Source organism: Amphichorda felina (assembly GCF_050947745.1).
Source record: "Amphichorda felina strain 45539 chromosome Unknown scaffold_8, whole genome shotgun sequence".
In the NCBI taxonomy this organism is placed as follows: Eukaryota; Fungi; Ascomycota; class Sordariomycetes; order Hypocreales; family Bionectriaceae; genus Amphichorda; species Amphichorda felina.
The window spans coordinates 1966291-1988844 of NW_028145042.1; the positions used below are offsets into that span (position 1 = coordinate 1966291).

Sequence of the window (22554 nt, forward strand, 5' to 3'; positions counted from 1 at the left end):
ACATTCTGGAACATACCCGTACTGGGAAGAGGAGCAGAAATGATGGCCATGGGGAATACCATCTATTAATATACTACCTCGTACCTAGTCCTAGCATAGAGTACATAAGTATCCGTAGGTAATAAAGGTTGAATGGACTCGTACGGCGACCCATTTTAAAGTCACTGTGCTATGCTTTTATTATCCCTGTGGCTCACAAAAAACAACTTGTACCATGACCTCCCACAGTTTACATAGTATATGTAGTACGAGCAGTCATAACACCGCTTCAAACTTATATACGAATAGTTGTAGCTTCAAAAAGCTCCCGTCGACCTACGAATATAGCGCCAGAGCATCGCGAGCGACCGCGCACCTTCTAAGTCCCGAGTTCCCAACTACCAATTTATGATAGCTTTGTCTATACTGAGGAGGATGGCGTTGTCATCGACCTCGCGGGCGACGGCGAGGCAGTCCAAATACGAGTAGGGCTGTATCCGTATTGTGATAGGCTGTTTGGTGGGGCACAGGGACAATAAAAAAGAATGGGCCCACAGGTACGGACATTTCCCTTGGCACTAATCCGTTTTGATTGCGGGAGGAGCTGCCAAGCCGCAAACAAGATGAATGTTTGGGGGCCATCACCCGTGAGGCTTCACCTTTCCAGAGCTCCACCCATTTTTAATATTTTTTTTTTTTGCCAAGCCGTTCACCCAAGTTTGTTAAAAATCTCCAATAACTGCGAGATGGGACTCTTGGCTATCATATATACCTAGTACGAGTACCTACAAACGGTGCATAATCACCTACCAAGGTGCTTTACTACATATATGTTACTACTCGTATTAGTACGAATACTTAAGTGCACTATTCCACCCGAAGCGAGCCATGATGGAAAGCAAAAGAGCCAGATACCCCTGTCACAGGTATTTCCCAAATTGTCCAGTTCCGGCCGAAGTATCTTTCCCTTACCTCACCCCGTACAGAGAAGTAATGGCCGAGCAGGACTAAACTGGCCCGACCTGTTGGGACCGGCATCCCCCTACATACCTGCGTATGAGTACCTGCATACTGCACGCATTCCGTGAAGTTTTGTCACCTTGGCGGCCTGAGATCACCAACAAACCACTTGGGGTTATCTTCTTGGCATAAGCTGGTTTGCGTTTGTTGGCCAGATTCGTGTCTCATTTACAGCCATACCACCAACAGTTTGGGGAGTTACAGGGCGTTGCCACAACTGCCCCGTTGCCCAGACTTCCGATGCACCCGGCATGTATTGCTCCTAGGCTGAAGCGAAGGCCTTGTGAGAAGCAGCCCACTCGTATATACCGGCCCTAGCCTGAATGGTACATGTAAGATGTATATAAAGGGCTTCCCTCCTCCCTTGGCCCAGATGTTCCAGGATTCGAACTTTCTCCCACACTCGTTTCGTACATTCGTTGATTTTTCTTCTTAACAAGATTTGAATATAATGAAGCCCACTTCTTCGTCAACGGTGTCATGGATGATGCTGTGGGCATCAGTTGCAGCACCATTAGTCCTAGGTGGACCAGTGCCTGAGCAGCCCGACGTCTGTCCTCCACGTTGCTCAGTTGATCGAGGCCAACACCAACGCCGAGGCGATATGGCCTCATGCAACAGGCCGATCCGCTTCGCAATGTCCGTCGTGGGGGGTTCCGAAGTGGAGGTCATCATGGAAGTCTGCTCGGAAGAGGTCGATGAAACCGGCCTGTCAGACTCTGACCTGCCCGCCGACCCTCCGCCAACGGCATCCCAAGATAAACCAAGCGAACTCCGCCGGCAGCGCCGCTCCGTTCTCGAGACCCAGGGTCTGGAGACGGTCAACCTGCAAATCATCAAGAGCACCGCCGGCGGGGAGCTGAATAGGGGTGATATCGACATGCTCATGGGGGCCGTTGGCGACAACTTTGGCGCCGGCAATTCCCCTTATTCTCCCACGTCTGTCCAGATCTGGAGCCCCCAAGCCAACATGACCATGGGCATCTATGCCGGGGAGGCCATCGACCCCACGAGTCTCGTCGGCGCCATCAGGGGTTTTGGGGGCCAAAATATCGAGGGGACGTCGATGATGGCAGCCCAGCGCTGTGGGCCCGATGTACCTCAGAACGGGTCATTCGGCTTTGTATTCGATGCCACCAGCAACAGTAAACAGGCTGCGGATGAAATGATGAATCTTTGGCATACCGGCAAGTGTGTCACCGACTTTGAGAGTGAAGAAGCTTGGAACAATGTTATTATAAATATCAGGGAATAGAAGGAGGGCGGGGGTGCCTGTGTGAGTAGCAACTAATAAGCACTCAAATAATTTCAGCATTGATGATGACTATTCGTACTAATAGTATCCGTATTCGTACTTGGGAGTATGTTCACTACTTGGGACGACTGTCTCACTTTCAGTGAGAAGCCACGGATACTTGATCGCTCTACCTCTCACTGCTCATCTCGCTTTTATGTAATGAATCTATATAAATACTGCAGCTAGAGTACTTGGTAGAGTAGAGTTAATTTGCAAGAGTTCTTTTTTATTTATTTTTAAACATATCTTACAGTCTCTTGCGTTGGAGGGCGCAGCTCACCCAAACATGGCCAGATGATCGTCAATTCTCGAGAGGCATCTTCGGCGTGAGTCAGAACGGCAAATGCGCTTTCATAAGCTCAACCGTCAAGTTGCGTTGTGGACAGGGGCTCGCATATTTCGCCTATGGTTCATCCTTGATGGGATATTTCACTTATTTCTACGGATAGAATTCGAGAAAAAAAGTCGAGGGTCGCGTGTGCCTGCTGCAATTTCATGTCCTCGCGGTTGCCTCGTTGACTTTCAACCGCCGTGACAGCGAAGGAACCCCACTTGCCTCACCTCAACGACGCCGAATTTTGCCCGTGACATCACTTGGCTTGGTCAGCACCCCACGTCCATCGACTTCTTCGATATCACTGTCTCAGCCTCGATCCGGGACCAACCGACAATCGTTTTCTCACATCGTCGCAGGAGCTGGCATTGTCGGCCATCACCAATTCACTATTGCGCGCCCGCGCCCGCGCCCCGCTACACCCCGCATGACACCATGAAGCAGACCAAGGGCAAGGCCAAGACGGCATCACGACCAGCAGGCGGCTTTGGGTCCGGCGCCTCGGGATTTGGGGGCTATGGCGGGTTTGGAAGCTCTGGAAGCGGCAGTTCTTTGTCCTACCTAGCGGAACCCCCGTCTTTCAGCGCCATCGCCGACCCCAACGTGGTTGTCTCCTTCAAGAATGTTCTCAAGAAGGATAGCACCACCAAGGCGAAGGGCCTCGAGGAGCTCGTCGCCCATGTTCAAGCGCATCCGTTTGAGAAGAATGGCGGTGTCGAGGAGGCCGTCCTTGATGTCTGGGTCCAGCTGTATCCCCGCATCTCCATTGACAATTCGCGCCGCGTCCGCGAGCTGTCTCACACACTCCAGTTTGAACTGATGAAGTCGGTTCGGAAGCGCATGGAGAGGCACATCCCCACCATTGTTGGCGCGTGGCTTGCCGGGGTTTTTGATCGCGATCGTGTCGTTGCCCGCGCCGCCAACGACGGACTCTCCTCGTTCCTCAACACCCCTGAGAAGGCTCTTGGGCTCTGGAAGAAGTGTCAGCGTCAGATCCTCGACTACGCCATTGATGCCATCCAGGAGACTCAGGATACCCTGAGTGATGAGAGATCAACGACAAAAGAGGATGCCGAGGCCAAGTACTTTCGAGTCATTACTTCCAGCCTCTCTCTGGTCCTTGGACTACTGCAAAAGATGGGAGATGGCGATATTGAAAAGCTCCAGTCGCGCTACGACGACTACTTCTCGGAGGAAGCGGTGTGGAAGAGCATCACATTCAGTGATCCCTCGGTTAGAAAGGCCGTTTGCCAACTTCTGTTTGCCTGTCTTGATCGCAAGCTTCCCTACGCTGAGGGAGCAAAGGTAAAGCAGGCCTTTGTGACCGGCGGGCTCCGAACGAACCAAGCCGGGTCGGCTCTCGAGTACGTCAGGGCCCTCACGAAATTGACCCAGTCCAATTCCGATATTTGGACAGCCGCAGGAGAGAAGAAGTCGCCCCTTTCAAGACTGCAGGTTTTCATAGCCAAGGGATCCCAGGGCAGCCCACCAAAATTCTGGGAGTATCTCGACCAGCTTCTCACTCACATCCCCACAGCCGCCCTGACTCCTCAGAGTGCCTCTTCTCTGTTGACATCAGTGAAGTCTGGCGTAACGAACCGTGAAGAGCCTCGAACCAACACCTCATTCGCCTGGAAATGTTACATAGACACTGCCAGGCGGCTTCTTGGAGACTTGGCTGCCGAAGACCAGCTGGTGTTTGGCAAGCAGCACCTATTCCCCCTCTTTGAGCAGTTCCTCTTCTCCGTCTCAGAAAGACCCCAGGCAATTCCCCTAGGACCAAACGCCATGGCTGTCTTTGTCGAGGCCTATATCGCCCTCGCTACAGCAGGATCCCCTCTGGCCTCGGCCTTCGCTGAGGAATGGAGTCGTCTTGCTTCTACCTTTTCTGCAAACATCTCCGCCTCACTGCCAGAGGTCTCAAAAGAATACCAGTCATCGCAAGAGAAGATTGGCGAGGAGGGCAGACGGTGGTTCGGCCTTGTCGGTCACATCCACGAAAGAATTTCCGAGTCCAAGGGCGCCGTACCAGATTACACTACCGAAGCCTCAAGCCGAGTTTTGTCACAGAGTACGTCGCTGCTGGAGAGCCGCAATCTGAAACCCTTTGGCGCAGCGCACATTCTTGAATATGCCCTGAGCACTTCGCCGTACTTGTTTCGAGAAGACAAATGGAGCATCCTGGCTGGTTTCCTCCTTTCGGCTGCCCAGTCGGATATTGGAAAAGTTATCGAGTCTCCTTCGTCCCGATGTTTACTCTCCTGCGTTCGCCTGCTAGGGACCTTTCCTAACCGAGATGAGGGTTATTCCCGACTTTGGAAAGCTTGGATCGGCGCGACACTGAGCCTTCCATCTGGCAAGCCGCGGGACTCGACATTAGCATCGCTAATCTCCCACGAGAAGGGGGCTGAATTATCCAGGAGCCATAAGTTATTACAGGATACTATCGTTGCGCAGACTCTCGCTACTACAAAGCGACATGCTGACGCCTGGGAACTCCTGGACTCTGCTATTACGTACCAGGCATTAGATGACAACGTCTACCAGTCCCTTGCGCAGGGCCTAGTCTCATCCTTCGACAAGGAACCTCAAAATTCGGCCGATACGCTCCGGGCACTTGAAATCCTGGTCAAGGGTCGACCTCAGTTATTCTCTGACAATGAGAGTCTACATACTGCCCTGGTGGCTCACTTGTTGAGCCTGTCTGAAATCAGTGACGAATCCACCTCTACCAGGACTGAGTCAATCAGAGCCCTTCTGAACAGCCATTCCGATGGAAAGCTTCCCGTTGTGGGTATTGTTCAATCGAACTTGGACCGGGCTGGTCCTCAGTCTCTCGAGTAAGTTCTCGTAATTGTGTCATGGGCTTGTAAATACTGACAATGCCAGGGTTGAGACTGTTGCCAACCAGGCGGAGAACGCGTCAGATGTATCATTGGAGGATATTTTCCCCAACACCAACATCTGGATGGAGCAGCTGGGACTACTGTTTGAGCAGCCTATTGATCCCTCATTGTCTATCACTAGCAATGTAGGCGGTGCAGCCGCTCTGATCAAGAGCAGCAAGGGGAAGGTTTCCTCTCGCGTACAGAGGGACCGAAAGGGTCGCAGCGTTCCCGTTCGGATGGCTCTCTACCTCAACCATGTCCTTAACAGCAAGGTGGATTTCTCGACACTCCCTCAGCAATTCCAGGTTGAGTTGTTGTACCTTCAATGCATTACCGCCCAGCTAGTCTCGGACCAAATCACCACCATGAGTGACGAGGGCCCTTGGAAGTCGTTGCATGAGGGTGAGGCCATTTCGGAGGCAGAAGACTTGATTTCTTCTGCCCGGAGCTTCATCAATACTCGAGTCGTCTCTCAAAGCCCTGGCGCCAAGTCATCAATTTCTCAGCTGCTTCTTGATCTCATGATGCAACAGTCGAGGGAACAAACGACCAGGGGCCTATACAGCTCTCGTGCCTTGTGCGAACTCATACAGGCAATTGTGGAAACCCGAGGAATGACCCCAGACCTTGAAGAACAGCTCCTGAAGCCAGAAATTCTCAAAACGACTCCCGAGACAGTACTGGTAGCAGCTGCCGTTGTTGCTGGGCTTGGAGAGGCAGGCCAAGGTTCTAAGTCAATCAACAACTTCTGCAACAGGCTTGTTAGTGACGCGGCCGGCGCATCTCCCGAGGCTGCCAAGACTCACATGAGCCTTGTGCTTCTATCACTATGTGGCCAAATCTACGACAAGGGGGAGCTCCCGGTCGCTAACAATCGCATTGTTTTTGGTGTGAGGCAAATCACGTCTTGGCTTGACGACCCAGAGGAGCTCAGCGCTCCGATTTGCGCCGAAATATGCCGCGCTCTATCACAACTCCTCCCTTGTATGAAAGATGTGTACGGATCCTACTGGGAGAAGACTCTAGAGTTCTGCACCTTCCTCTGGACAAAGGCAGGGGGCTGCGAGTTGAAGGAAGCTCTCCCTTTCATCCATGCTTCCCTTAAGCTGTCCAGGACTCTCGAGACTATGCCAGAGCCAAACGATGACCTCGAGGATGCACTCAAGGAATTTACGGAGTCAAAGTCTAAAACGCTCATCGACCTCCTAAAGGTTCCGCGCGAAGGGTCGTCGCAGCCCCTGCAGATTGTGGATGGCATGATCTGCCGCGAGGTAGAGAAGATGCCCATCCGGCACATGCCCGATTTGGCGGATATCTTTCCCTTGGTAGCCTCCGAGTCGAGGGATATCCAGAATGCGGCGTTCAATCTACTTCACAAGGCGATTCCCGCGCAACAAGAGCAAAAGTCGGTGGATGTGCTTTTGGACAAGACAGGTCAGTAATCGACTTATCGACTTGCTCGAGAGAGAAGGAGTGCAAACATGCTGACATTTGACAAATAGATGCCCGGCTTCCCGACGAGTTGCTGTCGTTGCTGCTGGACGCCCCAACGCTGGAGAAGTACTCTGATGACATGCTAGCGCGGTTTCCGGCCTCGATCCGCTCCTATCTACTCGCATGGAAGCTGGTCTTTGATGCTTATTCTACTTCGTCATTCAAGGTTCGGAATGACTTCACGGAAAATCTCAAGGTTGATGGCTGTGTCGATCCACTACTTGAGTTCACTTTTGATGTGCTGGGACATTCAGCAGCCCACGCGTTGAAGCTGGACAAGGCGAACATGGGCGCAGAACATATTAAGGATTACGATGTCAAGATTGCCGAAGCCGAGACTGAGGAGAAGAACATGCAATGGCTTCTTGTTCATCTGTACTACCTGACACTCAAGTATATCCCTGGTCTGTTCCGGTCATGGTACATCGACTGCCGCTCGAAGCAGACGAGAATCGCCGTGGAGGCCTGGACAACCAAGTACTTCTCGCCGCTCATCATCAGCGACACATTGAATGAGGTTGAGAAGTGGGCGGACACTCAAGAAGCTCCTGCTGCCGATGAGCAAGAACTGCAGGTCAGGGTGTCCAGGCCAGCCAGGGAAGTGACAGCCAGTTACGAGGTCGATGAGGACGAAGCCGCTATTGCCATAAAGATTCCGGAGAGCTATCCCATCGAGGGTGTCACCGTGACCGGGCTGCGTCGCGTGGCCGTCACAGAGCGCAAGTGGCAGAGCTGGATCATGACAACGCAGGGCGTCATCACCTTCTCCAACGGCAACATCATCGACGGGCTGCAGGTCTTCAAGCGCAACATCGTGGGAGCCCTCAAGGGCCAGGGCGAGTGCGCCATCTGCTACAGCATCATCTCCACGGACAAGCGCATGCCGGACAAGCGCTGCACCACGTGCAAGAACCTGTTCCACCGGACGTGCCTGTACAAGTGGTTCCAGAGCAGCAACCAGAATACTTGCCCACTGTGCAGGAACCCGATCGACTACCTGGGTGCGGATACACAGAAGAGGCGACAGGTGTAACGGCCGTGGCATGGGATACCAGGTATAGACAAAAAGGGGGGTTGGGTAGCATTTCAATGGAAGATCAATGATGGGAATTGTCCCCACTAAGACAACTGAACTGCAACGCCTATAGCATCGAGATATTAGCACGTTTTCTTGTCACTGTAGTATAAAAGGCAGGGCATACCTGGTGTGCTGTAGCTCGCCGGCCATCGAAGCGCACCAGCGCAGCAACGAGGTCCCGGAACTCGGCATCCACCCCAGGGAGAATCCCCTCCCACGACCTCTGCGGAAACACAGTCCACAGCTCAAAGGGCGCCACCTTGAATTCCTTGGCCTCGGGCCACGTCTCGGGCGTGGGTGTGCCAAGCGTCTTGAATATGCTCAGAATGAGGCCGAGCTGGTTGCCGTCCTCGTGCGCGGGGCGAGACTCGAAGACGGGCATCGGAGGCGAGCGGATGGTCTCAGAGAGGACAACACCCAGCCCCCACATGTCGACGGGGGGACCGTACGACTTGTTGCCGAAGAGCACCTCGGGGGCGCGGTAGGGGCCTGTGCCAATGTCGAGGATCTTGGCATCGGGGGGCTCGGTGACAGAGGAGAAGGCAGGGTGCCAGGTTGTGCCAAAGTCGGAGAGGTATGCGGGGCCGGAGGGCGAGGCGAGGAGGATGGCGGAGGGTTTTATGTCGCGGTGGATGATTCCCTGGGAGTGGATGTCGTCGAGGGCATGGAGCGCGTCGGTGAAGATGGTCCTGAGCTGGTCCGTGGACAGGGCATCGTCTCGGCCGGCCAGGAGGTCGGCGAGGGTGAGGGGCATGTAGGGGAACTCGAGGACGAGGCGCTGCTCGTGGTCACGGAAGACGTCGAGGAGCTGGATGATGCCTTGGTGATCGCGGAGGGACTCGAGGATGCGGACTTCGCGCTGGGGGTTGTGCGGCTCCATGCTGTAGCTGAAGGGGATGATGACCTTGAGGGCCTTGGATCCGGACCGGTAGACCTCTGACGTGAGGCCGTCAGCTATGGGTATGCAGTTGTCATAGGAGCCTATGCGGATGCCAGTGGCCAGTATAGGTTCAGGCTCAGCTGGGGGTTCATCTTCATCGTCTACTACAGGTGAAACTGGGGGCTGGCAGGCAGAGAGGTACTCGTCCTAGAAAGTCCAAAAGTCAGGATGAGAATTTGTTCATCTAATGCGAGCAAGCATAGGGGATCCTACCTTGGTCGAGGACTCATGGTAGGCCTGTTGCTCGATTGGGATAGCGTCGCCCATGGATAGGCCCCTCGTTGACTGTCTGATGAGTGTTTCAGTGAAAGTGATTCGAGATTTCACAGCGGGCTCTTACATTCTCTGGATTGCGTCATATCTCTCAGATGCTGAGAGCGACGCCTTCCAGTCTGGGGCCATGTTGGGAGCTCGGAGGATAATTAGTTCCCCTGGTCCAGTCTTACCTCAGGGCTGGATGTAGGCAGGCTGGCAAAGGGTATTGAAGCCGCCACGACACTGTGGATATCGAGGAGCGGCCCTTAGTAGGGAGTTTTGGCGGGGACGTTTTCGTAGCCCAAGTCACTCACCCAAAGAAGAGGTGATGTTAGTGCTCTGGTATCCGTACGTGGGATTCCGTAGAAGCCAAAACCCCAGCAATGACACCTATGGTTCTCACAAATCAGAAAGTGAGACTCGGCCGCGCACCACCACTTAGGCTTCTGTAAGTAAGTTTCCTAACTTTGCCTCGACCCAACTTTAGCGATGCCGGCGCGGACTTGGAGGTCCCGTCGCGCCAAATGTCCATAACGGATGCACCGGCGGTGCGACAGTGTTACTTTAGTACGTATTAACTGCAGTGGTGTACCACTAACTGGCAGGGAAGCTTCAGTGGGGCCCCACAGGGCAGCATTACCTCATCAGCGGCCAGCGGCCGGCCAACCACCGGCCTCGTCACCACTGCAGCAGTACTCCATCATCACCAGCCTCATGCCCGCCCTGCCGGTCCTCCTTTGCTGAGCACTCTCCCGACGCCTCCATCGCTTGCGCGTTGTCTTTGCATCCATCTGCATTGCCGTACTTGCTTATTATTTCCTAGCTACCTCTACTTCTGCACACAGCATCGCCATGCGCACGCTCTCGCCCCTGCGCACCCTATAGTCTCCGTATCGACACAACCAATCCACCAACGCCGCACCCCATTGCCACCACGCCCCGTCCGATCCCACTGCGCCCGCCATGGAGGACGACTCGGCAAGGGTGGAATACCCTTCCATGCTGGTAATTGTTTCCCCCCGGTCCCTGGGCCTCGGTCGCACTCGTAGTCACAGGCCACCTAACTGTCCCGGCAGGCATCGCTCCAGCCCAACCAAGCCGTTCAAGCTTTGAACGAACGTGTCAAGCGCATCAACCGCATTAATCTCGAGATTGCCGACTGGTTGCAGGTACGAATTTATCCGATGACTCCCGCTTCTACTGCAGCGGTCCGAGACCGCCGAGACCTGAGCTTCACGGCCGTCCTAGGAACTAAGGAGGCCAGAGCTAATCTATCCAATGCAGGAACGACGTCGTGTTGAAGACCAATATGTCATGGGCCTGCGCCGCCTTGCCCAGTTCAAGGCCCCCAATGCGCAGTCGGACCTAGGGTGCGTCCTCCCATGACTTGAATCAGCTTCTCCCCTAGGAATTGCCTCCCAAGTGCGCTCGTGTTCGGCTAACGCTGGTGCCTCAACAGCGTCTTCCAAGAACCATGGAAACGAATTGTCGATGCCGTCGACACCATTGCTGTTTCACATCACCGATTTGCCGAAGGCGTCGAGCGAGATGTCGAATCCCCCCTGAGAGCCTTTGGCCATCGCGCGGATTCCACCAGCATGAATACCATGTCATCCAACCTTACACACATGGCCAAGTCCTTGGAGGAAGCCCAACATTCGATGGAAAAGCTGGGGAAGAAGAGCGGGAAGGCCAGCACGCAAAAGGTTGATGTAGCCGCGTCCAAGCTCGAGTCAGCCACACAACAGTGGGATTCGCAGGCCCCCTACATTTTCGAGTCTCTTCAGGCCCTCGACGAGTCGCGCGTCAACCAGCTGCGCGATGCCCTGACTCAGTATCAGACCCATGAGACCGACTGCGCCCAGCGGGATCAAGAGACAGCGGCTGAAGTTCTGGCCCAGGTCATCGAAGTGAGCACTGAGGCGGAGATACTGGGCTACTCCAGCAGGGTGACCGCCGGGAGGACCAGAGCGCCTACTCGAGAATCCACGAGGCGATCGTCCAACGCAGAGACCCAGAACTCCAACGCTCCCCCTAGCAGGGGAGGAAGCGCCACTCCCGTGCCGCCATCCACCGCGCAGCCTCCACCGACAGAGGTCCAACTCGTTCAGCCCGCCGAGCAACCGACCCCTGTGGTACCACAGGCCAGACAGGAGCCCATGGTCGAACCAAAGCCAGGTGAGAACATAGCCTCACATCCGTCCAACCTTAGAGCCAGAACTAACCCATGCAGAATCTAAACTACGCCGCCTCGGTACCATCTTTGGCGGTGGACGTCGACGACAGAGTGTCCATGGCGGCTCATCTGCCTTTGGGCGTCTGTCAGGCAAAGAAGCACGCGGGGTCTCTCCACGAGGATCCGCCGGTAATCTTCGCGAATCGGGTCGCCTAGGTGCTCTCCCAGAGGTGCCCCCGCCCTTGCCTCGGACTCCCGAGATAGACGGAGCCGGAAGACCAAGGCCATCCCACGAGGGCACCAATGGTGTAGCTACAAGTGAAAACATCATGGATTCTCCAGTCCCGACGGGAGCGGTCAATGGCACGCATGAGCCTACTGTACTGGCAACCGAGAGCCAAACTCGGGGACAGTCAGCTCAGAGCCCGGCTCCTGCACCTCCTACCAAGGACGCCGAAGGGTTCACTATTCCCGCGCCCGTCAATGACCCAATTTCGGCAGCGCAGAGGGAGGCGGCAGCAACTGGTGAGGAGGCCGACCAGCTCTTCAAGCTCAACATCCAGAACAAACCAGTCGAGGTGGAAGACCCCGAGGCCAAGCAGGCAGCTCTCTCCAATGTGGCCAACTCTCTCAAGACTGGCCCAGCGATCCGTCGCGCGGGGACCATGAGAGGCCGACGGGATGTTCGCAATACCATCTACGTCCCATCTCCCACCACCTCTGATGGCCACACGGAACCGGTTATACCAGGCCTCACCGGCTCACCGTCCTTCCCCGCCTCCTTCTCGTCTCGCCCAACTGCTGTGGCTGCACTGGCTTCCGAAACCAGCGTCGCCGGCACGTCCGACACACAGTCCGTTCGATCTGGGAACTCACTTGGCAGCCTTGCCCATGTCAAACACCCCGACATGACTGCCCCGGGCCTCAACTCGTCCATCATCGAGACTGTGTCGGTCCTGTTTGAGGGCGGAGAAGTCAAGAGCGCATCTATTGCGGGCGAGATTGCCTTTGTCAACAACCCGTCAGAGGAAGATGCATCCAAGAGTAAGTACCACCCACGGCTGCGAAAAATCAGAGTCACCCCATTGCTAACTCACTCAGCACACGAAACTATCAGAATTAATAACTTCCCCGCCCTGGAGAAGATCGGGCCCAACCGGATATTCGTCCAGAACAGTACACCAGATCACCCAGAACAGTACTTGCTCGACGTCTCTCATCTGTCCAAGACGGCTACTGCTTTCTCCTACCGGGTCTTTGCTCCCGAAGCGGACCCGCTCTCGCTCGGCCAACAGGCGCCCTTGCTGCTGACCCCAGCCTGGAAGTCCCAGGGGGACAAGTTAGGTCTCCTCATCCAGTACCAGTTGAACCCTGCAAGCCCCTTCAAGGCACCCGTGACGCTGAACAACGTCGTCTTCGTCGCCACGTACGAGGGCCGCGCAACCGGCGCCCAGACAAAACCCAGTGGCACCCACCTCAAGGATAGGCACCTTGTCTACTGGCGCCTCGGCGACATCACCCTCACGCCCGAGCCGCAGAAGATCGTCTGCCGGATCCTCGGTGCCGAGGGAGTCGAGCCCACGGCGGGTCACGTGGAGGCCCGGTGGGAGTACTCCGTGCCGGAGGGCGAGGTCGCGGGAAGCGGCATCTCGATATCCAGGCTAGAGGAGGAGAAGGGCAAGGGCAAGGAGGTCGTCGAGGATGACCCCTTTGCGGATGAGAGTGCCACGGCTGCCACGCCTATCCAGACGTGGGTGGATGTGCCCCTGGCGAGGAAGCTCGTCAGTGGCAAGTATGAGGGTAAGTAAGTGGACGGAAGAGAGGTTTTAGCATTTTACGCATAAGTTTGTCTTTGGAGTACGTACTAGTTTGTATTGGGGAACCACCATAACACAGCCAGTGCCTGGGGGAAAAGCGCAGCTGCTGTGGTTTTGTTTTGTAGTAGCACCAGGTAGCATATCCCGTCCCGTCTATAATGTCGAAATACAGGGCATTCTTCGTCACAATGTATGTGTCCTATACAGGATCCTACTCGTATCCGTGCGCTGCTCAAGTCTGATATTTCGCTAAACACTTTGTGTTCATTGTGCATTACAAAATCGGCATATAAAAGAAATTCTAATCAAGTCAGACCGTCCGCCCCGGTCGCCGCCCCCCGTGTCTATCCGTTCCGTGAATACGCCGTTTCGGAGGCATTGACTTTTGTTGTTTTCCTGTCCATCCGCTTTGTGACTTTGCTCCCGCCTTTGAGGGGCACAAACAAATGCTAGACATACATACACCTGCCGTTCCAAACCCCCCCGTTTTGGTGCTCTCCCTTCGCTTCTAAAATAAATAATAATATACTAACGATGCCATAATGTGAAGGATGCAACATGAATGATACATGTAACAGAAGGAAAGTGGAAACAAGAGAGCGATTTCGCCCCTGCCATGTCCATTACTCGGACTTTTCCTTGTTGGCGTCGGCGGCGGCCGCCTTGGCCTTTTCCTCGGCCTCACGCTTAGCCTTCTCCTCGGCCTGGCGCTTGCCCTTCTTCCACTTGTCAAACTTCTCGCCGAGGTAGCGTGCGGTGCGCCGCCAGCCGCTCATGACCGGGCCCTTGAGGGTCTGCGTGGTGCTCGGCCAGTTGACCGTCTGCTTGATGACCCGGCGCACGATCTCGGTGAGCTGTTCCGGGTCGTCGTTGGCGATGCGCTTCTCAAACTCACCGCCTAGGCGGCGGTGGCCGTCGTCATCCGACGAGGCCTTCATCATGCGGGCAAACTCGTCGCGCGGGAGGGCAAACTTCTTCTGGTACTGGAAGTAGAGGCGCGAGCGGAAGTGGCTGGGCAGCCGGCGGACCATGTTGCCTCGCTTCACGGGGTCCATATCCTGCTGAAGAACGCTATTGGTCTTGGGGTTGAGAACCCAGTCCTCATCGTCAAGGCGGCAGGGTCCGACAAAGGCGACATTGGGGAGATTCTTAATCAGGGGCGCGTAGAGGCGGCGGAAGTGGATCATGTTGTTGCTGACAATGTTGTCGACCTTGTTCTTATTTTCGGTAGGTAGAGACATGCGCGGATCGCCAAGGTAGCTGATGCCTGAAATGGTGCTGTAAAGCTGCGACTCGGTGAACTCGGGAGGCAGGAGAAGGAGGGCGGTTCGCACTGCGGCGATGAGATTGTGCTGGTTCGCGAGGCGGACCTGAGGGTGGTCGCGCAGAATCTTGACGGGTTTCTGGAGGCGGCCAGCCAGGTACAAGCTATCCCACGTAGACAGGTCTTTGACGAGATTGTCGATGCTTGTGACGCCATATTTGATGAGTATGCCATTGACCTCGACATAAGGGTGGAAGTAGACTCCGGCACCCCAGTCCTGAACCCGAGAGACAAACCCGGAGCCTAGAGAGGCGACGCCTGAGTAATGGTCGCGGTGTTGCTTCATATTGATCGAGTGCCAGTGCTGCGTGTGCGAGACACCAAAAATGAAGTCGATCATCTTAGGCGAGCCCTTTTGGGACTTAACCAGGGCCTCCGGCGGCTTGGGGTGGACAGCGCGGAACTCAGCCTCGCTGATACTGCGGCTCGAGTCATCCTGTGGGAAGACGCCGGACCCATATGCAAAGCAGTAGACTATGGGAGCATTGAACTGGCGGAGCATAAGTCGTAACGCCTCCTTGAGCTCATAGTTGATGATCATGTGCTGGTTGGCGCCAAAGAGACGATGGGGTAGGTCGTCAAAGGACTTAATGGCAAAGTCGATGGTATCTTCCCAGTCGTCGCCATAGAGGTTAAACTTACCCCCGGCAGACTCGCGCTTAGGAGACCCGACGGACGGCGCGCTAGACGGAAACGAGGAGCTAGACGGGGACGAAGAGCCCGAGGACGTCGACCGCGAGTCGTCGCTGCTGGGAGTGCTGGAGTACCATCGCGGTTGGCGGGCAACAGGAAGTCGGTGGTACGGGAAGAAGAGCTCGTCGTGATTGAGGAAGGAGGTGGACCGTGAGGAGGAGCTGCGGATGCCACGGGAGGCAATGGATCGGGCGGCGGGGACGGACGCTGTCGCCTGCAAGCAAACTGTCAGCAGTCAAACTTGAGGTCGAGGAGGGCGATGCTCGGGCGTACCCGTATCCATAGGGTAGTCATTGTGAGTGATAGTAAGAGAGCGCCGAACGGGGGAGCTTGTGGCGCGTTGACGGGGACAATTGATCAGATGAGACTTGGGAGGGACCTGGAGGCAGCTCGGGCTGCGAGCAATTCACCGAGAACGACTCGCCATGTGGGACGAGGGTAATGCGGGCGCAGAATGTAGTGCTCGATCGGAGGAAGTTTGGTACAGTGCCGGCCGATCCAGGTGCACAAGATCGAAGCCGGTCAAATGGCTGTGGGAATTCTGCCGCGCAATTTGTACAAATGCTGTGTTTGGTTGAAGTTGAAGTTGGGACAGTGGTCCAATGGGAGCTACGAACAATCTCGGCAGTGATGGAGTTCAGCAACTTGCTGCAGGTTCCAGAGCTCTTTTCGGAACAGGGCGGAGCTCCACCCACCAAGCTCCTCCAGGGTCCAACTTGACCTTGGCAATTGGCTACCCTCCAGTTACCCAAAGTAAGGTAGAGATTTGGATTTGGCTCCCAAACATATGGCAGCCATGGGATGTAATGGGAAGAGCTTTTGGCCACGGGCCTTGTAGCGTGCGGTGGTTTGTAACGCTCAGGGTGTAGCTGTGGAGCTGGGCTAGAAGCTTTGGTAGGATTGAACATCATGATTCCACCGTTGCTTGATCTATAGTAGACATTCATCTATCTCGGCCGTCAAGAGTCAGCTTTTCTCAAACTGGACTACCTACATACTGAAGCTTTTTTGTTCTTTTTGTTCCATGTTGTTTGGTGTTGAGTGGAACAGCGAGCCTAATGTCGTGGCACTTTGTGGTCACGTGATCATGTGACGGAGCGCGGTGGGCATGAAGCTCTCCCAACTTCCGAACGCGTCTCCCCTACACAACACGAGAAAATCGTTGCGCACGACAGTGAGATGCGGAGCCACACGCCTCAAGAGGGCGATGGCTCTCGCAGCCGACGGAGCTCCTCTTCGAGCAAATTCCGTGCGAGCACTTCGGCGCTGCCGCGACCGCAGACCTCCCTTCGAGAGTCTCGGGTAAGTCGATCAACAAAACAAAACAAAGGGATATTTTAGTCATAAAACACCGCCTAACACCGCAACAATGGCAGATCCCCTCATTCCGCGCTTCGCAGCCAGCATACAATTTCCTCACTGGCGGCGAGATCAACTCCCGCCCTCAATCACGACTGAGCATGGGTGCCGAGTCGGTACGTCCGGGATCGCGCGAAAGCTTTAAAGAGAACATGGCGCCCCCGGATGCCGACGAGTATGAGAAATATCGCAGGGAGATTGAGTCCCTCAAGGCCGAGATCGGTACCCTGCAGTACCGCATGCAGACCTCCGAGTCCGAGAAGGAGATCGCCCTCTCACAACAGAGCAACCGAGTCGAACAAGCCCGTCGGCGTGAGCAGGAAGAGATGCAGCTGCGACAGGCCGCTGAATCAGAGCGGGAGAAGGCGCAGGAGCAGGCTGAGGCGGCGAAGAAAGAAATGGAAGACGTAAAGGAAGCCGTGGAATCGGACAGGAGAGCTTTGGAGCGGAGGTCACGCGAAGCTGAAGATGAAGCAAGGCTGTTGCAGGAGCAGCTTGACGACCTTTCGAACGCCAAAGATGAAGCCGCACGAATATCCGACAAGAAGGTTAACGACCTACAAATCCAAATTGCTGCGGTTCAGAGTTCATTGCAAGAGGTTGAGGAGGAGACGAGGGTCAAGGATTCAGCTCTCCAGCAGGCCCAGACTCAGGTCGCTTCTAAGGATGACCACATATCCGACCTAGAATCCGAAGTCCTCCGACTGAAAGCGCACAGCGGAGATGCGGAGACGATGCTAATCATCAAGAAGGAACTGTCGGAGCAAGTCCAGCACATCAGGGCCCTGGAGGCTACCAACCGCGATCAGCTAGCTGAGCTCAAACACCTCCGTGCGACGAGCAAGGCGGTGGAAGTGGTGGAGGAAGAGAAGCGGACGATGCAGCGCAAGCTTGAGGCAGCAGAGAGCCTAGAGCAGGAATTAGCAGAGGCAAGACTGCAGCGCCAGCGACTGGAAGACGAAAGGCTGGCCTGGACCACATACCTTAAACAGGATTCAGGCTTGGAAGACATGCATTTTGAGTCTCCGGAAGAAGTGGCTCGTGCCCTGGCGGAGGAACGATTGATCTCAGCATCCCACGTCGAGCAAATGGGTGCCCTGCAAGCCGAGATTGCTGCTCAACAAGACTCTATCCAATCCCTGGAAGATGAGAAGGCGGCTCTCCGCGCTGAAGTTGAAGAAGCAAAGACCTCTGCCAGCGTTGCGAACGCGGACAAGGCTAGGATGCGACTCGAAAGGCAACGCGCGCTTGCCATCAAGGAAGTCGAGTATCTGCGGGCCCAGCTGAAGACTTTCGACGTGGAAGATGAGACCATGCAGCCTGAACAGCATGATCAGGCACGCGCCACTCGTGTCCAGGAGCTTGAAGGTCTCATCGACAACTACAAGACCGAGATGCAGAACCTTCATGCAGAACTCTCATCGAGGGAATCATCGGCTGCAGGCCTTTCGCCCCAGCTGAGCACCGGCAGCAAGCGCCCTCGGCCTGTCGACGACGAAACGCATGAGCAGCTCGGACAACTCACGCGCAAGAACAGGAAACTGCAGGAAGACATGTCAGCCTTCCAGACGCAGATTGCCCTTCTGGAGAAGGACCTCGCTGCGAGCCGGAAGCAGCTCACTGCTGCCAAGGAACAAAACTCGACACGCATACTGTCACTAAGATCCAACCCCACGTCCGACTACGAGGCTATCAAGCGTTCTACACTCGAGGCCCTTCAGAAGGAGAACAACGAACTGTTGGCAACGCTCCGGTCGAGGAACAAGGACTCATCCATCTCCTACGTCCCGACGTCGGTCCTAGGGGCCATGGAGCGAGAGGTCGCGGCCGCCAAGGCCGAGACTGCGTCAGCGCAAAAGTCGGCTCGCCGATTAAAGGAGGTTTGGGGATCCAAGTCCCAGGAGTTCAAGGAAGCCATCTTCTCCACGCTGGGATGGACCGTCACGTTTATCCCGAACGGCAAGATGCGTGTGGAGAGCACCTTCTTCCCGTCGCAGACGGACGAGCACGAGAACTCGATTGTGTTCGACGGCGAGCGTGGAACAATGAAGGTTGGCGGAGGTCCCAAGAGCGCGTTTGCGCGAAGGATAAGTGACCAGATTGGGTTCTGGGTACGGGAGAAGGGCTGCATCCCCGGCTTCTTGGCAGCCCTGACTCTGGAATTCTACGAGGAGCACACGAAGGCAGCAAAGCCGTGAGCGGGGCTGATTTCAATCATGAACGGGGAAATGGTGTACAATAAATAGGTGGTTGCGCATGTAGCGCCGGATACGCGTGGACGAGCTTATACCCTGATATATACAGAGGCGGCATTAGCTGGGCATTCGAATTCATTTGCTTGATAAATGAAATGGAGTTGCTGTCTCGCAGCCTTGAACGAACGTTTCTTTCACCTTTCCCGTATGGAGCAGGCGGGTACATCCGTGTTTATGAAGATGGTGGTGGTTCCGGTGGTGTACTGTTCAAACAGCCTTTGTTGTTCGTCCTGCAAGACAAGACCCGTAACTGGAACTTGTCCAACGGTTCTTCAAGCAGTAGAACGTGCGAGATGCCGTTCGTCACCAAACGTTGTCCAGTTCTTCTTCAAGCAGCAGAACGTGCGAGATGTTCCCGTCGTCCTGGCTCCCAAGGGTATAAGTACCGCTACGCCCAGACCACGGCCAAGACCCTGCCCATTTGCATGCTCTGCACTGCCACTCCATCCTGGCCAAGATGAATGACGTTGACAGAGCTCTTGACATCATCTGCGAGACGGGCAGGGGCACGAAGCCCAGGCAGGGCCGCGGCCGGACCGCGCCGTCGTCAGCCTCCCCTTTTGGAGGCGGCAATCCCTCCACACAACACTGGAATAATAACGGGCAATGGCGGTCCAGCCACACGCTGAACTGGGGAGTAGATATCCCCCATGGGGTAAGTGGCGGAGGGGATCCCATGGACGTGGACGATGCTGACGCCCCTGAGGATGTAGACATGGTGGATGTGCACGTCTCCAAGGAGGTGGACATGGAGGATGTGGATGACCTCAAGCGCGACCTGCTGCTGGATGTAATGCACACGGGCGTCCCGGCCGAGTACGGGGACAAATTTACGATGCCCATGCCAAACCCACCACCGCGGACTCTGTGGTCACCGACGCTTGCGTCTCCGACGTTCGATGGGGCATGGACTATAAGAAGTCTGGAGTGGGACAAGTATTCACCACCAGGGTCTCAACCTCCACTGGACACCACAGATAATAGTAGTACGACACCAAGTCCACAACCGGAACAGGGTCTCGCAGAGCAGACGTCCCTGGAGCAGGTGAGGATCTGGGCGCAGCACTTCGTCGCGGAGCCCCTCGGCGACTATTTCCGGTCTCAGCTGGCCCTCGCCCGCACCTCCCAGGGCGAAGGCGTGTTCGGCTCGATCCTCAGCATGGAGGAGGCCCTCAACAACTGCGCGTTCTGCCTGGACCTGGTGGGCCTGCCCGGACTGGCGCAAGCGTACCGTCTTAGGCTGGAGGAGCTCGTGCTGCTGCGGTGCAGGGCCCGGATGGGCGCGTCGGAGGCGTTTGTGGAGATGACGGAGCGGTGGAGGGAGACGCTGGGGATAAGCAGCTGGACTGACATTGACGCATACCTCGTAGAAGTGAATTAACAAGCATAGAAAAGGAGGAAGAGCTAATAGCAGGCTACAATTCCAAAGCATCCTGGGCATCACCATCTCCCATCGCAGGGCCAGCCTCCTCACCGTCATCCTTGTCCTCCCCTAGATCCACCACGTAGTAGTCCCTGACCGTAGCCTTTCCCGCGGCGACCCTCTCCCACACATCCTCGGTGCACGATGACGGCTGCAGCACGTAGCACCGCGGCTCGGGGAACTCGGGCGGCGGCTGCTTGACCCAGGGGTCCTGTGCCTCGCCCTCGGTGATTAGGTCATCGGTGACGGGGCGCGTGCCCGTGCCAATGTCGACGTGGAACGTGGCGCGCACAAAGTGCTCGTAGGCGGCCTCGGGTTGGTACGAGGGCACCATGTGGCCGGCCTGGAAGATACGCGTGAAGCTGAAGTTGCCGAGCTGGCGCGTGAGGCCCGCGGGGCCTGCGTCCAGGTCCGCCGACTGGAAGAGCCCGTAGGGGGCGTCGGCGAAGTCGGCCTGGCGAGAGTAGGGCACGGCGAGGGAGGCGGCCTCGCCGCCGGTCCAGCTGCAGGCGTAGTCGCGGTCGCCGTAGACCATGTGGACCTTGACGCCCGAGTCGAGCAGGTACGCGACGGCGTCGAGGAAGCTGCCGTGGACCTCGTCGTGGGTGGCGGCAAAGGCCGAAGCGACGGTGGGGGATATGGAAGTGAAGTTGACGGGGGAGCCGATGGCGGCGAGGATGTGCTCCTGGGCGAGGTAGCCGTGCATGTGAGGCAGTGGGAACGGATCGGCGAAGGGGTGGGCAATGTCCAGCCAGCCGCGGTCGAGGGACACATACTTGGAGACGGCGCTCAGCTGGCACCAGTCGGCCATGTCGCAGGCATCGACGGGCGCAACGAGGCCGCGGTTGACCGAGGCGACGTCCAGAGAAGAGAGCTTCTTCTGGCAGGCCACGGTCTGGTCGCGACAGCCGTCGGGGCGCGTCCAGTTGTGCATGAGCTCGTCGTAGAGCGGCTGGTCAAAGACTTGGATGTCAAAGGTGTTGTTGTAGGGGAACTCGATGTACGCCTCGCCCTGGATGACGGCGTCGAGATAGCCATTGACAATGCCCAGCGTGTCGAGGTGCAGGTAGTGCGCATGCTCCTCGTCAATGGTGCCATCCTGGATCTTCTCGTTCTGCTCCTGGAAGAAGCGGAAGAAGCCTGGGCCGTAGTGGCCACCGTAGCTCTCGGCCCACATGCTGATGCGGTCGTCGTTGGGCTTGTAGTGGGGGAACTCGGAGAACCAGGTCTGGGCAAAGTGCCAGAGGGCGTGGGCGGCCTGGGCAGTGGTGTTGGCCGTGTGCGAGAGGTCCTGGCTGCTGCTGGTGCCTACACGATGCGTGTAGTTGGACTCGGGGACAGACGTGGAGAAGTCGGTGGGCACGATGTTGAAGTCGCCAGCTACCGCCTCGTAGGTGACGTTGGTGGGCTCGTCGTAGGAGAAGCCGACCTGGTTGGGCTGGTCAATGTACAGCATGTTGACAAGCGTGTTCCAGCTCCAGGGGTTGGTCTGCGACGTCTGCGAGTCGTCGTTGACGATGCAGGGCCCGTTCTCCTGGAACAGGCCCAGCAGCGACGAGCCCCCAGGGCCACCGTTGAGCCAGATGGCCAGGGGCGCGTCTTCCGGCGCCACGCGGGCCTCGAAGAAGTAGAAGAAGCTGTTGCCGTGGTTAGAACTCGCCGTGTGTCTTTCATGGTTGGTTCTCACGTGTTGATGGGATAGTCCTGCTTCTCGCCATTCACATCGTCAAGCAAGCCCGGTGGCAGGTGGACGTGGCCGGCGTAGGACTTGACCTGGTCCGACTCGCAGATATTGGGCTGATTTGGGTTATTTGGTTGTTCAGGTGAAGTGGGTGGGTGTTGTGAGCTCACCTCCTTGTACGAGATGGTCACATTCTCATGGAACTTGGACCGCAGGACTTTGATGCCCTCAGGCTCGGGGGGAAACTGGGCGGCGGCGAGGCCTGCCAGTGCACCCAGGGCCAGGCTGTGGGCGAACATTGCGATGGAATTGGACAGCTGGAGTGAAACTTCCAACCTTGGAGGGGGCGGAGGCAATGGGCGATAACGGTGCCCTAATAATGATTTAAGATGGACTCTGCTGACGGGAGGGGAATCTGGGGGACTCTGCATGTGGACATGAACCCATGTTAAGCAGAATAAATGCAGAATAAATGCAGAAATGCACCATGCAGACAACTGGAGCCGATCGGCCGTCTCGGCAACGCGCCATTGCGCTGCTG

The 22554-nt window shown here is 56.2% G+C and overlaps 8 protein-coding genes across 8 annotated transcripts; 5 read left to right on the forward strand and 3 right to left on the reverse strand.

Moving 5' to 3' along the window:
- Nucleotides 1-1636: 1636 nt before the first annotated feature.
- ACO1O0_008271 (uncharacterized protein) lies at nt 1637-2254 on the forward strand (the record flags this gene model as incomplete). The annotated part of the gene is made up of 1 exon (XM_083197635.1): nt 1637-2254. One exon carries the CDS (start codon nt 1637-1639, stop codon nt 2252-2254), a length of 618 nt encoding a protein of 205 aa, XP_083047103.1.
- An 811-nt stretch (nt 2255-3065) lies between these two features.
- Nucleotides 3066-8045, forward strand: ACO1O0_008272 (ubiquitin-protein ligase RKR1; the record flags this gene model as incomplete). The annotated part of the gene is made up of 3 exons (XM_083197636.1): nt 3066-5470; nt 5520-6952; nt 7021-8045. 3 exons carry the CDS (start codon nt 3066-3068, stop codon nt 8043-8045), a joined length of 4863 nt encoding a protein of 1620 aa, XP_083047104.1.
- Nucleotides 8046-8154: 109 nt separating this feature from the next.
- On the reverse strand, nt 8155-9432 carry CSK1 (div-4 protein kinase family protein; the record flags this gene model as incomplete). The annotated part of the gene is made up of 3 exons (XM_083197637.1): nt 8155-9177; nt 9244-9319; nt 9371-9432. The coding sequence occupies 3 exons, from the start codon at nt 9430-9432 to the stop codon at nt 8155-8157; spliced, it is 1161 nt and encodes a 386-aa protein (XP_083047105.1).
- Nucleotides 9433-10248: 816 nt separating this feature from the next.
- SYP1 (Muniscin C-terminal mu homology domain-containing protein) lies at nt 10249-13269 on the forward strand (the record flags this gene model as incomplete). Its single annotated transcript, XM_083197638.1, has 6 exons — nt 10249-10290; nt 10362-10454; nt 10570-10655; nt 10745-11463; nt 11519-12505; nt 12563-13269. 6 exons carry the CDS (start codon nt 10249-10251, stop codon nt 13267-13269), a joined length of 2634 nt encoding a protein of 877 aa, XP_083047106.1.
- A 632-nt stretch (nt 13270-13901) lies between these two features.
- Nucleotides 13902-15589, reverse strand: TAM41 (mitochondrial matrix Mmp37-domain-containing protein; the record flags this gene model as incomplete). The annotated part of the gene is made up of 2 exons (XM_083197639.1): nt 13902-15509; nt 15569-15589. The coding sequence occupies 2 exons, from the start codon at nt 15587-15589 to the stop codon at nt 13902-13904; spliced, it is 1629 nt and encodes a 542-aa protein (XP_083047107.1).
- Nucleotides 15590-16474: 885 nt separating this feature from the next.
- On the forward strand, nt 16475-18852 carry MAD1 (coiled-coil domain-containing protein MAD1; the record flags this gene model as incomplete). The annotated part of the gene is made up of 2 exons (XM_083197640.1): nt 16475-16597; nt 16672-18852. The coding sequence occupies 2 exons, from the start codon at nt 16475-16477 to the stop codon at nt 18850-18852; spliced, it is 2304 nt and encodes a 767-aa protein (XP_083047108.1).
- Nucleotides 18853-19366: 514 nt separating this feature from the next.
- ACO1O0_008277 (uncharacterized protein) lies at nt 19367-20290 on the forward strand (the record flags this gene model as incomplete). Its single annotated transcript, XM_083197641.1, has 1 exon — nt 19367-20290. One exon carries the CDS (start codon nt 19367-19369, stop codon nt 20288-20290), a length of 924 nt encoding a protein of 307 aa, XP_083047109.1.
- A 34-nt stretch (nt 20291-20324) lies between these two features.
- On the reverse strand, nt 20325-22312 carry ACO1O0_008278 (uncharacterized protein; the record flags this gene model as incomplete). The annotated part of the gene is made up of 3 exons (XM_083197642.1): nt 20325-21969; nt 22020-22129; nt 22184-22312. 3 exons carry the CDS (start codon nt 22310-22312, stop codon nt 20325-20327), a joined length of 1884 nt encoding a protein of 627 aa, XP_083047110.1.
- Between the last annotated feature and the right edge of the window lie 242 nt (nt 22313-22554).